Below are 16,729 nucleotides of genomic sequence, written 5' to 3'. Positions count from 1 at the left end.
TAACAAATTAGTATTCTTCTGTGAATATACAGTCTGAGACTGGCAATATCTAATCAAATCAAATTGGTTCAGTCTGAGCCTGATTGATTGGTTGTTTGAGTGTATGTATGAATGTTCAGATGTCTATGTACTTGAATATGTATTTATTGGTTGATTGGATGATAATAAATGTTATGGCCCTATTAGACATGGGTATTGATTTCGTTTGGTGATTATGAGTTGGTTGTCAGCATTCGAATTCTGAGTTTGTTGTACTGAAACTGGATTTTACTTGAATTCATTATTTGTATAAGGTTTACATTTGTATATAGATGAAATAACTTGGATAGAATTGTATTGTATTTAATTGGAAGTAATGTAACTTATTTTATAATTATTGTTGATTGTTTTGTTGAATTAATATGTTCCTAAAGTTATATAACTAAACATACTAAATAAATAAAGGTGAAATATAACACTCATCTCGCTTGTGAATTAAATTGTAAAAATTGACATTTACAATAAATTATACATTTTTGCATTTATTTAGGTCTAAAACTTTGAACCCGGAAGACCCGTTGCTAGGTGCACCAGTTGTTAGCAGCTTATCCCTTGTACCCCAGACTCCACTCAAGAAGGAGAGCACAGAACAGCCTAAGAGACTGCAAAGCACTGCAACACAGAAACACAATACTTGGAAATCGGGAATCCCAGCAGCATCTAAGGTGGGGCCAAAGCTTGCTGACCAGCAGCTGAACTCCACTGCCTGTGACTTGCAGGATGGCAACATAAGTGCTGCAAGGCAAACATCCAGTATCAAGAGCGCACCAAGAGACACTGAAAGCATCATATGTGAACAAGTGGACACCACCATCATCAGTAGTGGTCCAATTGATGACAAAAGCATAAAGAGGAAGCCAAAGAATGCCACCTGCATCAAGACTGTATTAATGGATGCTAGCAGCATCAAGAGTGTGCCAAGGGATGCCAATAATGTCAGGAATGAAGCCAAGTACACTGAAGCAAAAGGCACTAGATCCCAGAAACCAGAACATAGAGTAGATTCCATCCATGACCCCTCTGGCAAGGAGCATAATGTGCCCTGGATCGGGCTCTCCCTGTTGGAGACCCTGAAACGTCAACTGTCAACATTAGGAGAGGACAGCGATTCTGATCAGCAGGAAGACCATCTCTGAAGTCTGAACATGTACTGTTTGTAGCCATCTTCAGTCATGCGACAGTTTTGCAAATAAGAGCAATCGCAGAGCTCACCACTGCAATCAGTTGTTTCAGGAATAGATAGTCACATCTATAGATGCTGTGTACTACACCTTTCAGTGCTGCATCTCTATATTATGTGTCCGAGTCCTGTGTCAAAATGTCATTCTCATCGCAGCAATCATGTATTTTCTGAAAAGCAGCGCAAACTGAACCCCAAACCCAACACATAAAAAACTGCTATATATAACATTAGCGTAGCAGACATCTCTTCCAAAGCAATTGTTGTTTAATGTTCTAGTTTATCATGTAATGTATTTCTCCTGCATTGCAGTGTATTTGTTCATGATTCAATGTACTTCTGCTTGAATGCAGTGTACTGTTTTAGCATGTAATGTTTAGGCTACAGTCTGCCATACTCACAGACAACCTATAAAGCTTTGAGGCCATGACTTTTACAGCTGCTATACAAATGTCACATAACAAATGTCACATAGTACATGCAATATACTCCCCACAAACAAATGCAAATCTTCACACCAAGGACAAGTGCTACCCCACAAAGCCACAGACACAAGAAGTCCACACACCTAACTTCATACGTAATCGCTACCTACAAGAATAAGCAATGAACTCACCTACCAGAACAAGACATTCACTCAACCACTAGTGCATGCATTACATGCACCCACTATTGCATGCATATCCATATAGCAAACAGCACAAACAATGCACACACTCCCCATCACAAGCATTCCACACACCCACCAGTACATGCAGTCCTCCACACCGACCGGCACATGTAGTCTCCCTCACCCACAGGGGCATGCAATTCCATATATTTAATGAAACAAGGCATCCGCAAACCCACCAGCACAAGCAATCTACTGTCAGTTCTGTCCTGGGAGCTAGCCAGTCTGGGCTTCTAGAACCCTCAGGATCCCTGCAAAGCAATTACCCTCCAAACCTATGGAGAAGATCCCTACGGGACACACCTCTTGGCCAAAATCAGACGGGAATAAAGGAGCTGTAGGGAGGAGACAAGAACACAAGATTTGTTAGAGAGGGAAGCCGAGATGTAAAAGGGAATACGAGGAAGGATGGCTCTCACATGCTCGAGGCAATTCCTCTCCTAGAATCTGTGAATAGAATTCCTGTGACAGAAAGGTGGAGAAGGTGGAAAATGCTATTCAGGATATAAACTTTGCTCACTAAGTACCCAATGCTAAATACCTTATTTGGATTGATGGCTAAGGCGGAGGATCCTGGCAAGGGTTGTAGACCATTGCAAGAACACTGATTTGCTTCAGCTGAGCCTTAATATAGTAGTTATCAGCTGTGTTGGGGCGTTCTGTGCGGTACGCGTCCCTGCACACTATAGAACAGAACACTAGAGCATGGTTGCGTATCACGCTATGTTCCCCTTTCATGGAAGGAGTCCGTCCTTCCTGGTTGCGAGGGGGCGCTGCCGCGGGATGCCGCAAGGGGTCCATGCAGGAGCCCGAAGTTTCCAAGTTCACTGGTAAGTATTAGAAAGAGTTTCCCCACCCTTCCTGGAATCCTAATATCTATACACTCAATATCACAAGCAATCCCCAACCCCCACAATGACATTCAAACACACATACTCACCAGAGCATGCAGTCCCATGCACCCATCAGCACAGTCAAGATACACCTACACCCACATGCTAACCACTAGCATATGATTTCTTCCACACCAGCATTTAGATCCACCTCTCTCTCACACTGCCTCAATAACATATTGAAGTGTCTCATCAGCACACTCAAACTTGGTTCTATGTGGCACTTCCACACTTTAAAGGACAAACACAAATAAGATCGATTTTTTGTTTGGCTGATCTTATGTGGCCTTTAAAATGCCAAGATATGACATTCACCTTCACCCTAGGCGATCCTGCCTCCACCATCAGCAATACTGGCTAGATTTCTAGAAAATCTCGGGTTTTACCACCCCCCCCCCCCCCCCCGAGTCCCCCTTTCATCACCCTCTGCCCCTCTTCCCAGCTCTACACATTCCCCCTCCTCTCCCACACAGACAGTCATGCAAATACACATTTACAAGCCCCTTGCCCCCTCCCTTCCCCACCACAAACATCCCCCCTCCTCTCCCACACAGACACGCACTCACAAGCACACACACACACACTAACAACCACGAAAAACACTTACCTCGCTCCCGCGACTACCTCGTCTGGCTGCGCCTGTCAGCCCCTGTGCGCATTAGTGTGCGGCAGGGGTGTGACAGTATGAATTAGAAAGATCGCTCTGAGTCGTCTCCGAATGGTGTTTCTAAATTAGTCTTTTTTAAATTAAAGACCATTTCACTAAATACCGACTTTGCCAGTCAAGAGGCCAAAAGAATACTAATTGTTTCAAACCCCACATAAACAAAATTAAAGTGATAAACGGACTCCATGAGCAGATATGGCATCTACATCACAAACCCTTGACAAGTTTGCATATATGAGACAGCTTGAATCTACTGTGCCACAGTATGTAAAGCTAAAAAGTACACTTTTGTAGCAGAACGCACCATTCCCTCAATGGCAGAAAGAGATTTTTTAAGATATCTACGAAATTAGTAACACTTTATCTCCCAAACTACCAACATACCCAAATAAACTGCACTCGACCAGACTTGGGCAATTGAACAGCACACCTTGGGTATTGTAAAAGCCCCCATCACACCTAAAACATTATCATGCTTTACAATGACTATTAAAAACATTCCTCCCTATCACACAGTCACAGCCCCAACAACTCACTTGGGCAGACCCTTGCCCCTTTCAATGTTGGGGGAACTGAGTGCACCCCTGTCCATAGCTGCACCCTCCCTATGCATTTTCTACAGATCACTAAAATGTAACACATTATCCAAAAAATGTAAACTGCTTACGTAAAGCCCCTACTTAACAATCCAATACTGAACTCAGAAGCCCCTAACAATTACAGACCCCTATGAACTATCCCATGCCATGTCAAGCTGTTAGCTTTTTAGTTCTAAAATCAATTCTAACATTTCATTGAATTCAGCAACCCACTCAACCAAACACAGCCCCTCTTCGGACAGTCTGCAGATACATAGTTGACCGTAAACTCCAAATGGCAGAATTGATCCTATTAGAGCTATCAGCAGCCTTTGACCGTGTTGACCAAGCCACCTTTATTTAACTGCTAATTAATATGGAAGGTTGAAGCACTAGTTACCCTGCTTACTTTATGACAAATATCAAATAACTATTAGAGCTTTTCTGCTGGGTACCTTGCCCGATAGTTTGTACCGTTGTATTCCATGGGGCTCCACTCTGACCCACCCCTTATTTTATTGTATACCCCTATATTCCTTATCTCGCTTCTTCAGACAAACATGCTCCGTCTATGACAATGGCATTATGCATGATAAATGCACAAATGACCGTGGTTGCTAACAGAGGTGACCTCTGAACGATGTGAACATATCTCATGGTCTGACTGAATTTTGCACCGTGATGGGTTCTGGAAACCGGACATGCCCAACTGGTACCTGAATAAGGCATAAGTGAAATTCCCCAGAGCACTTCAACACAGACCATACAGATTTCCAAATTGCCTCTAATAGTTCTTGGGTGACAAGACCTGACCTACAACCCACTTACAGACTTCAGACACCCATGCCCCAGTTGATGTTCTTGAACCCTGGAGACCCCATTCTCCATACTTCAAGTGCCTTGACTCCAGACTCCACATTTATGCTAAGTCTATCATGGTTCATGGCAGTGAAAACCTTCTTGTTGTATTGCTGATGTAGTAATTTGAGTAGGCAACTCGAGGAGGGCCTTGAAATCAGGTCTAACATAAACAGGACTAACCTTTTGTCTCCAGAGTGTTCACATACTTACAACCAGGAAAGAGGAGGCATTCCCTAAGCAGACACATAATCTCCTCTCTACAGATGAAGAACTGCACTTCAGGATAGCTCTCCTCTACTTTGCTCAACTGGAGCAAACTTACTCATCAGATACACGCATTCAAATCCATATCCTCTGGTGGGGGAGAGACTACAGGGCCCAATACAGGCCTGCTTCTACCCAACGTCAAAATGGCGGTACTGTTTTTTAAGCCTTCATTTGCTGCCAAGGGATGCCTCATTACACAATTTGCCAAACGGAATAGAAATAGAAAATCAGAAACACAGTAAACCATGATTAATTTACTGGCAACACCTGGTGAGACTCTAGGGGCATAACCAATCCAAGGTTTGAACTAGCAGGATTAATAAACAGTTAGATAATGAACTCCATAATCAAGATAATCACAGATCCTATAAAAGGGCACTGGGTCGGGGTAGCTCCCTAGGAAGGAGGATGAACCAGAGAGAAATCGTGCTTGGTTGAGACCAGAGAGTAGAACCTAGAAGAGGGAACCCTAATCCTGCTGAGGGGTAGATTTCAAACATTGGCAGATACCAGACCCAGGTAAAGCAAAATGCCTGCTGAGGACTCAAACTCATACCCCGGCAGAGAGTGAATCCCGAGAAGGGGTTCTAGAAGGAAAAACACCACTCAGGATCCTATCTTAGACACTGGCAGGAATCAGACCCAGAGAAAGTGAAAGAGTAAGCCAAGAGCCTGCTGGTGATCTTGATAGAGAGCAGACCCAAGGAGACAGTGGTGAAGAACTTGACCTAGAAAGTGAGCTATGGCAAAACCCATCTTAAGAAAATCCATAATCAAGTGGGAGGACATAGAGAGTCTGACTGTAACACCATCCCCATCTTTGTCCTCAGCCTAGGATGGGAGCCTGCTGTTAGAAGGTGACAATATGTTAGCCAACCTGTACCCTGAGGCAAGTGGGGGGAAAAGTATTTGCCGGTAAGCGAAGCCAAGAAGTAAGCTGGATGCTCTATTCCAGGGACTGCCAAGGGAAGTACAAGCTGGACTCTTCATTCCCAAGACTGTGAGTACAACCAATAAACAGGTGTTGGCTAAACCTTAAGACAGTGAAACCAAAAGCTGCATGGTGGTAGAGTGGGCAGGGTAGAGGACAATAAGGAATATCCTGGTGTCCTAGGCAGAGCACCACCATATTTTGAGTTATCTCATCATGGTCACTTCCTAGTGTTAGTGTCCCTTATATCTAAAGTGATCCCCCCTGCATCATCCTGGCATTATTTCACCCCACCCCACCCATGGTGCATATTATAAAGATGTTGAATTCTGCTAACAAATCCTGTGTGTTATGTTGGCATTTTAGTCTGAATGACGTAACACCATCTCAAACTTATCAAAGAAAAGATTGGTATAATGCAGTTTGAAAATCCATCCTTGTTAGCCTCTCCCTTTCTTTGAACTAGTACCCTAGGTCCATGTTCCCTAGATTAACATCCTGTGCGTTTACATTGATGCTGCACATTCTCAAATGGCACAAACAAATAAGTCATAATTACCTTTTTCCATCTTACAACACTAGGATGAAGATCCCCATTCCTAAGACAGTGTAACTCTACCTAGAACTAGATGCCAGCCTACTGTCTAAATCTGCCAGACTCTTTCACTAATTTAGCACAAAATTGGCGGTAGGCATGTGCTAAAAAGTCAAATTGAGGGGGTTGGACTACCTTCAGATACTTTATGGAGCAATCTTACTTGCACTGACTCCTTTCTGTTTTGCTGTTTTCCTCCAAGAAATGTTATAAGGGCTAATGTCTATTTAGTAGCAAATGGTGCATTTTAAAGCCATTGTCCAAAACATGATGGCATTTAAAGATAGCAGGTAAATAAATGGGGACAAGATGCACTCTAGCGCCATATACAATATTCAGTCTATAACCTTCAAATCAGTGTATTAACACGTTTTTTGAGGAGCACAGGTACGCACACCTTGGCTTGGCGTGGAAGATGTAGTATAGCAGGATTTCCTAATTCTTAGGAGAGACTACCCATGCTCAACACAGAGTAAATTTAAATATTTCACTAACAAATATAAATACAATAAACCGTGAAGAAAATAAAAATAGGAGAGTGGAAATATTTTAAATATTTCAAAAACTGTTTATATATTATTAGGGTTCAACAGAGCCTTGGAAATGGGTTTTCGGTGCTTTATGCATTTCGGTCTATTGAACTTCAGAAGCATCTCTAGGCTGCCAAAATTCATAAAAGAAGGAAAGAAAAAAGGAGAAATATCTGAGATACATGACAGTGTGATGGAATACTAATTTCATGTGTAGATCTATTTAACCCAAGTAAAGAAACTGTCTTGTAGTGTTTAAACAACCACACTTAGAAATTATCCAAGCACGCCCCTTCACCCCAATTCAGAATATATGTATATCAAATATCATCATTTGTGAACATATGTGTATACATTTTGGCAGCCTAGGGATACTTTTGAAGATCAATAGACCGAATCATGTATAGCATGAACAACACACTGCCAAGGCTCTGATGAACTCCAATATAGTTAAAGATTCATGTTTTTTTCATGGTTTACTCTACATATAGTGTAAGGGTGCAGAAGAAGGAGGCTGACACAAAGGTGGAATAATTGGGGCTAAATACTTTTATTTAAATCAGAAAGCAAGAGAAAACCTATATGTCCCTGTTCCTAAGAGGGGTTTCCCTGCCTCAACTAAAGAACTAAGGTGATTGTCAGGATGTCTGTCAAAGCAAAAGTGTCGACCGTCCTGTGTCAAGAAAACCTTACTTCTGTCCCTTACACTAGAAACTAAAGAATAAGGCAGTACTGTTCTGATCCCAGAAGAATGGCTCCCTTCTCCTGGGGTATGATTAAAGTTTCACACAATGCTTCCTTGGTGGGCCAGGATGAGGCCAGGAGAATGTCTCCCTTCTCCTGCCGTCCAGTCTTAGATAACCTGTGGGAATGGCTCCCTTCCCCAGGCCACAAAGTTCCAAACAATACTTTCTCGATAGGCTAAGAAAATGCTTCCCTTCTCCTAGTCGGTCGTTCTCAGTCTCAGATAGCCTGCGGGATGACACCCTTCCCCAGGCCTGTTGGACCTTAAGGTTCCGAGTTACTATGAGAATGACTCCCTCCTCCTGGTGATTTTAGAACAGTCTCTTACAACCAGGGGGAATGGCTCTCTTCCCCATGTCTTCTCTTCATTAGGCTTTACGCCTACAACACCCAACTCTGAGTGTTAGGAGGGTCTGCGACCCTGACTTCCCTTCTTCTTTGGTTTGGCCACTTGGTTCACTTCCCTGCCAAGTACTGCCATGGGGAAGATTACTTATCACTCTCTTGGTTTGGGTCCCAGATCGTGGTATCTCTCCTTCTTTGATTTAGCCCACTTTGTTCACTTCATTACCACGAGGAAGATGATTGTTATCACTCACTTGGTTTTGGTCCCAGACCCTGGTTTTTCTCGCAGTGGGTTTATCCTTGCCACTGTTGTGAGGGACTTTCCCTCTCAAGTTCTCTTTATAGTACTTGGGGTCCTTGACCCTTACAAGGTGATCAACAGGCTTCATTTCACCACTGAAATAAGGATGATAAGGTTTGTAGGCTTTTTGCCTCTGCTGTGCCAACCAAGCATTATAATTGCAAAGGGGCCTAGGGACAACCAATGCATCCTCTTGGAAAGCCGTACGCATACCCTGCGGGTCTCCTGTGCTACCCTTTACCTTGTTGAGGGCTTTGACCCATCGCTAGGGCTTCCTGAGATGGTGGGCTTTCCGTCAGCTTCTCCGGCGTCTTGCTTTCCCTCCGGCTGTGCGACAGTGTTCCCGGTTACCTTCGGCTTTCCTTCCTCCTCTTGATGCTGCTGGGCACCGGTCTGCTGCTACAGACCTCCCGATCATCAGACGCGGCACACTGCCGGTGTCCTTGATGTTCTCTCTCTTCGGATCCACGATGCAGGTTTGTATCTCCTGCAGCATGCATGCCATCCTCTGTGGCTGCCTGAGGCACACTCTTTAGTCCATTGTCTATTTTTATACAATGGTTCCAGCAGTGTCTGTGCCCATTGTATAAGTCCTTCTTCTCTGTCATTAGTTTCATCTTTATTGCTTTGCGGGGTCAATTCGTCCCAGTACTTAGATTACCTAGGTTCTTGAAATTCTTCATCTCAGTTCTTTCCAGAACCTCAAGGTATTCTGCATTATAACAGTACATAGCTCTACTGTCTACCCTTTATGGCCGCCCTTCTCCATGAGATCCTCCTGCATTATACCACCTCCAGGGGGACTATTTGGATGTGGCCTCACCTCCCTGGCCTCATGGGAAAGGGCTCCCCCTTGGGGAGAAGTGACGACATCGAGTGATTTGTCACAAAATGTAAGTGAAATAATTAAATTGACTTTGAGTTGAGCATGGGTAATCCCTCCTACGAATTAGGAAAGGCTGTTAAAATGTAAAGATAGCATGCCATTTGTATTGATACGTGACTGCATGGTAATGCTGCAGTTTCAATGTGTTGTGCTTGAATGACTTTGTCAGTTGATTGTGCACAAGGGAGGCAGCTGCATTACATCGTTATCCCACGAGAACCACAGTGATGCTGCAGCAGCTGTGTCTGTCAGTTGTTACTGAGCATTTAAAAGGGATGTCCCAGTTGTGACGAATCCCTGGTATCACCACTTCCACCTGAACTGGAACCCTTCCCATGGGGCCAGGGAGTTGAGGCTGCTACCCGATAGTTCCCCTGGGGGTGGTACTCAGCAGGAGGAGTCCATGGGAGGGGACCCCCTCTGTGGGAAAGACTATGGAACCTCCTCCACGTCAGCATCAGACTCGCCCCCACACTCCTATGATTCAGGAAAGAACTCAAGACCCACCTCTTCAATGAGTCTCTCCTCAACACCTACTCCAAGACTGCGCTCCGCATCACCTGTCTTGCAAGATGCCATGCTGCCTCTGCTCCCCCCACTGTATATCTGTTCTGTTGTTCCCTCTGAAAAGCACTCCATTATGCATCTGTATTTTTGTATACCTCTGTAAAGCGCTCCATTGCTTCTGTAAACTAGGTCCGCGCTCAATAAATACTGTAATAATAATAATCTCCCCAATAGTCACAAACTGCTAAAACTCATCCAGAAGGAAAGGAACCACCTTTCTGGAATCAGGGTGAAGTTAGTATTATAGTTTTCTTTTGAAGTGTGAGGGACGGAAATAAGTATGGCATATAGGACAGTGGACTAGCTTCCTTTTGACAGACATTCTGACACTATCTTTGCACCCTGGCCTATTGTAACCTGATGTAGCATGACTTAGCCTAACACTGCATATTATAGCACAACAAGGCATTACAAAGAGTTTCAGTCCTGTGAGGCAGAATCAGCCCTTCCAAACCATTTTTCTGGTCATTGACGATAGAAGTGAAATAAATAAATATTGTTTCTGCAAGGAGACGAATAACAAAACGTGATTGCCTTCCACCTATCACGCTTCATGGAATCTCTTCTAAGCATTCACACTTTGCTGAACTGAGATTACAGACAATATTCCTTATAATGTATTACTCAGTTTGGCTGAAGCGAACAGGAATCCTTCCTTCTGACCAACAAGAAGCCCAGGTTATTTATGGAGGTGAGGAATTCACACAAAAACTTGGGTGATCACATAAGGGACAAATAGTACCGAAGTAAAGAACACACTGATCCCTGCTAATATGGTTGAGGCAAACGGTCTATCTACACAGAGACAAAAACAGGAGGGAATGGCTTGGTTGCATGTTATCGCAACTGGTCACTGTAGCTGCAGTACCCCCACAGGTGTCTGCTCCGATTTACAGTTCTGACTCATCTGATCCCAGTGCTCAGGCAGCTGCTTCTTCTGCAGACTGCTTACTGGTGCCCACTGACCAGGACTCGTGCTAAGGGGAATTCGTACCCTAGCGGCCCACAGCCCAGCTCTACACCCCATCTAAACCCCATCCTGTTGAGTGGCAGAGTGAAGCAGAGAGGGAGTATATTAGAGAACTCTGACTCACCACATCTGAAACATTGATTGATGCGTGGGGCAAAGCAAGTCAGTTGCAGGCAGGAAGAGATAGCTAGGGCTAGGGCTAGGACACCTGATAATTCAGCACAGACTGTTCTTGCAACATGTGTTATTTACAAATAAAATCCCTTTCCACTTTAGTGGCATTGGTCAATATTTCCAATCAATCATATTGAAAAGACGTTTCCCCATGACTTTAGGTAGCTTTAAATCCACAGAGATTTCAGACACTCCCTGAATTCTCACAGTCCCTTCCAGACAGGTGAATCCTAGAAGCTAATCTGAGCAATATAGGAGCAAGCCCTCATCCAAAATGGTTTTCATTTCATTAGGTCTGTTCTAGCATTTGTGAGACCATGTGAGGCAAAATATGAGCATAATTCCCTAACTGGCACATGGTTTGACAGCACTGCAAGGGACATAAGGATTTCATATGTGAAGGCATCAAGGGAAGTGACCTTAAATATAATATCCTAGCAAGAGACATGAGTAAAGCATGCTCAAATACATTACAAGATAACATTCCATGTCCAGTTTGAACATTGCTGCATTGGTTCCCAATGTTTATCAATGAAATGTGTGCCCACTGTTACATAATCTACTGTATATTGCAAGTAATCTGCAAAGGTCTATAAATCAAACTAATGTGCTCATTGAGCATAACACAGAATGCTGGTAAGTGATGACCCCTGATTGGACCAGATTTTAGTCCCTCCCAGTTGATAAACTGTGTATCGAATTCTAGGGTAGCAAACAGCAAAGAGTCCTGCCCCCATTACTACCCTTTTGGGACTGGACCTAGCATTCTTGAAAAACCCGGGTTACTCCCATCCACCATCCATAGATAGCAGGTCGTGGGGCTTCCATCCAAAAATAGCATCCCATGAATAGACAGTATCGACTTCCCTCACATTTATCAATACTCTTTGTTAGATAGGGCCTGGAAAAGGGAACAATCCAGACGTGTAGCTACTAACCAGTATTTACAAATACCACACAAGCTAGAAGTGTAAGGCACACAGAGCCTAAACAACCATTAAGTTCTATGTACTGTACCTTTACCTCCTTGTAACCTAGACTGTGTGTGCTTCTCTTACCCGGAATTCATGAAAGAATCACAAAATACAGTTATGTGAAACAGCACCACTAACACAACGTGTATCCATCCCCTTCACAACAATAAGGAGACAGTCTTTACGTCAGGATTTAGAAAGAGCCAATATTGTTTTTAACTTCTTCAGAGCCGTGTAACTACTTCTTTACCAGCCTACATGTTTCACACAGCAGGTCACTTTTGAAATGAACACACGTTAACCCATTTCTAACAAAGGTCTAAAACTTTAGACAATATTATCATTTTATATGAATTAAACAGATTTATATTAATATTGCAAAATGTGACATTTATTGAAAAAGGGTACTTTAATAGAAAAATAGTTACTTAATATATACATCGAGATTTATTAGGTACATATAAAAATGTATCAAGCAAGGCATACTTGTTGACTGTTTAGCACACACTGTAGAGCAAATAAAAAACAGAAATATAATCTTTGATGTGTTCGTTCACCAGTTGTCAGCCAACTTTGCCCTGCTGTGAAAGCAAAACATGTCCTTACCCCTACTTACTTGTTTAAAAATGAAATTTAAGCAAGAAGTCTTTTCGGTTTGTCAGGAAGTTTATATACATCTCTCTGGCAGGTGTAGGGGATTCTAATGAATAATTAAAATTGTTCAACTGATGATATAGCTTTCATATTTTAAGATCTTCCAAATAAATCATCACAGTAATAAAAGGAATGTGTCTCTGTATCTCTAATTTAATTTCTAGTTGGTACACCTATTTGTCAATCATACGTTTATAGAGATAACTTGCAAAGTGTGCAACCACATAATAAAAAAATACCTCACTATATGTAGATCCTTACAGCAACATGTTATGCAAAGGGACATTGCTGTGGCTTCATTTAACAAATCCTGAAAGGAAGACTGAAAGTACCAGAATGGAAAGTAAAATGCCCCTGAAAAATCATATCTGTGTTTTACCACTCTACTTTCGGGACTTCAAGGTACACCGTGAAATAATTTGTCAGATTGCCATTGAAGTTGATAGACTGATTTATACTAGCCCCGTTCCACATTTATCGAGCTGCACCCCATAAAATACAGTGCACCCCATAAAATTCAGTCCAGCTGTCACAGTCGCCAACATATAATCCATGCTGCGCCTGAACACTTTTCATACTGCGGCTATTATAATTTCTCTACAACAGTCATCTGTGCTAAAACAAATTGATCAGTCACTTAAAATGTAATGCTGTTTTTATTTCATGTCTCTCAGAATGTGGTCTGCCAAAGGGCCATTCACCCACAGCGCTTCAATGTCATAACAATGGTCACGTGCCTGTAGTCATTGTCTGTCACAGTCTTATTGCTTGTTATTATGCATGAGGGTAAGACTATTCCGTTTTCCACAAAATGGCACTGCCTTTTATGGTGTGATTCAAAGGTTTTTATTGCAAACTAGACAACGTATTCTAACTTGTAATGGATTGAGCCAGACTTGGGGCACACTAGTGGGAATCTTCTCTTCCTCCCGTGAGCTCCCACCTCGCTAGCCCATGGGTCTCTAAAGCCCAGAGTGGCAACTGTTAGGTAAGATTTCCACAGAGCTGGTAATCTTCCTTTCCTGGTTCAACCCCAGAACATTTAGCTTTTCTAGTGGGATATTTTTCATTAATACCTCAGTGAGTGGGAACCTTTTTCCACACTCACCTAATCTTTAACTCTTTTTATGGGTGTCATTTTTAAGACTCTCCATAGTGTCTTTTTAAAGTTATCATGTTTAACAACTTATTGGCAATAAGTGCCTGTTGTTGCTGGGTTGCCCTAGGGCAGTGGTCTTCAAACTTTTTTGGCCTGGGCCCCCCCTGAGCAAAGTTTGGGCAGGCGGGCCCCCCCCCCAAAAGTGCCAGATGGACAGTATGTAGAAAGCGCTATGAACTTTTGCGTGCCGTCACCGCACCCTATTCCCAGTACAGACCCTGGGCTCTCTCCACCCTACTCCCACCACTATCCCAGTGCTGCCACCCATCCTGCTCCCACCACAGTCCCATAACACAAGCATACACACATCCATACACATTTAAATAAAAAATAAATCGCCATCAACGTACCTTCTGCAGGGGCCTGCGTGTGGTTGCTAAAATGCCCCGCTCCAGGTTGCTCTGCCCGTATGTGCGAGGAGGCGCAGGAGCACCCCCTCGCACATACATACATACATGCAGTGCCCTAGTCAGCATTTCCAATGAGCTATGCCAGGCTGGCAAAGCAAAACTCCCCCAGCGTTGCATGGCTCAGTGATCATGTGCGGCTGGGGAACTGAAATGTCGAAGGCAAACAGTGGCCCTCATTACGAGGTGGGCGGTAAGGGATTACCGCTGCCGGTAATCCCTTACCGCCCTACTACGAGTTCCCTTTGCGGGTCCTTCCTTAACGCCTGGTTTTTGCAGGCGTTAAGGACGGGACCCGCAAAGGGATACCAGGGTCAATAACGGTACCGCAATTTGCAGTACCGTTATTGCCGCCTTCCCCCTTCCCATTGAGCCCTATGGGGGCTCAAATGGGAATGGGGAATGGCCCTGGTGAATGGGGAATTACCGGTCCCTCCGACCTCGGAATGGACCGGTAATTGCTCCATTCACCAGGCCGGAGTTGGAACGAGTTTGGAGGCAGCAAATAGCGGCATGGTTACCTCCAAACTCGTAATGAGACCCAGTGTTTCCCTTTGACCGTTCAGCCAGCCTAGGAGCACTCCCTCAGCTGGAAAAAGCAGCTGAGGGAGTGCTCAGTGTTTCACTGGGCTGGCTCCTCGGCTCCTCCATAATGGGTGAGGGGGCCAGTGGGTGGACGCCCCCTCACTCATTATGGATGAGCCGGCAGGCTTGGACTGGCATATAGGGCAATAGGGCAATGACCGTACGAAAAATGCAAAATGCTAGTGTAGGCCAGTCAAGATGGCCACTTTTTTGGACAATGTTGGCCAGTTTGAGGAGTTACTTCACTATGCAGCTAGTAGTTTTGACCATTGTTGCTGAATAAATATTCTTTAAATATCACAATTTGTTTACATTTCAACAAAAAACAACCCCTTGGGTACTATTCAAACAGTCTGTGACTAAAGGACTGAATATCCATTTGCAACTGCTGGCCATTTTTTCATTGGTGCCCAAGACTGTTTTATGGTTCAGTCTGACCATGTGAGCCGCCCCCTCCCATTTCCTCCAATCTAAAAAAAAAGAAAAAGTATTTCTTTTTTTTTCTTTTTACATTTCATACTGGGCTCTGGCGCCCCGCCCTAGGAGGAAATTATCTTTGGATCCCTTTAACATTTTATTCTGTGAAACCAGCACGCCCCACCTTATGTGGAGTGCTGGGGGGATACAATGTATCCCCTTTCACATTAAGGTGTCGATTCATGGAATTAATGTGTGCCGAAAATTCCCGCGCAGAGGTGCCAATACGTGCGATTTGCAGTAAAATTGCGAAAATTGCAGTGCAAGTGCGAAAATCGCAGGGAAACCAGCGCACATCGATTCATGGAAGGCCGTGCGCGAGAAAAATATCGGATGGGCGCTGAAAAAGTGAGCGGCGCACGCCGGCGCACAGGATATCTAACGGCGTGCGCCACAGCGAAATCGCACATAGCGCGGCGCACACAACAAAAGTAGGCGGAACACGGGGCGTAACACTCGGAATGGGGAACAACTCGTCAAAATGTGGGCGTCACGGGGGAAGTACAGGAGGCAAGTGCGCGGAACGCCCTTACACGCTCGCCTACAACACGTATTCATGGAATCCAATAGTGCAAACCAGCACACAGTCAAACCAGCGCACAGGCGCAAACACGTCCGCCACAAGAAAGCAGGCGTTAATGTCCTGCCACTGAAATAAATGTGTGCCAAAATGTGCACCAACAAAAAGCACCTATATACAGCTATGATGAATGTCACATACTGTGGCCCTCTAAGACAAATGACGTGCAAAGGGGTACGCGACAAACACGGACACCCGCTGTGTGAAAAATAGCGTGTGCGTGCATTCTGTGCTGCGCGGAAAGTCCCACACGCGAATAGCCTGGGTCTGTGTATTCTGGGGTGCGTGGGAAGTCCCACACGCGAATTGGCTGGGTCCATGTATTCCAGTGTGCGTGGGAAGTCCCATACGCGATTGGCCTGGGTACGTGTATTCCGGGGTGCGCGGAAAGTTCCACACGCTAATTCTGCAGGTTACGTGTATTCGGGGGTGCGTGTGAAGTTCCACACGCGATTGGCCGGGGTACGTGTATTCCGGGGTGCGCGGGAAGTTCCACACACTAATCCTGCAGGGTACGTGTATTCCGGGGTTCGTGTGAAGTTCCACACGCTAATTCTGCAGGGTACGTGGATTCCAGGATGCGCAGGAAGTGCCACACGCTAATCCTGCAGGGTACGTGTATTCCCGGTGCGCGGGAAGTTCCACACGCGATTTCAGCAGGGTACGTGTATTTCGGGGGTGCCGGGTAGTACTAC

At 44.3% G+C, this 16,729-nt stretch overlaps 1 protein-coding gene across 1 annotated transcript in view; it reads left to right on the top strand.

Annotated features, from left to right (window-relative positions):
• Positions 1 to 12,952, top strand: part of AGBL2 (AGBL carboxypeptidase 2) — a 2,805,139-nt gene extending 2,792,187 nt beyond the window's left edge. The window contains exon 23 of the mRNA XM_069623090.1: positions 530 to 12,952. Within this exon, the coding sequence (XP_069479191.1) occupies positions 530 to 1,175 (646 nt within the window). The 3' untranslated portion in view covers positions 1,176 to 12,952. The remainder of the gene's footprint in view (positions 1 to 529) is intronic.
• The last annotated feature ends 3,777 nt before the right edge of the window (positions 12,953 to 16,729 follow it).

The sequence above is a fragment of the Ambystoma mexicanum genome, chromosome 11 (assembly GCF_040938575.1).
Source record: "Ambystoma mexicanum isolate Mex_15411 chromosome 11, UKY_AmexF1_1, whole genome shotgun sequence".
Classification (NCBI taxonomy): Eukaryota; Metazoa; Chordata; class Amphibia; order Caudata; family Ambystomatidae; genus Ambystoma; species Ambystoma mexicanum.
Note: the sequence above shows the minus strand (reverse complement) of the source record. Positions and strands in the feature narration are given on the sequence as shown.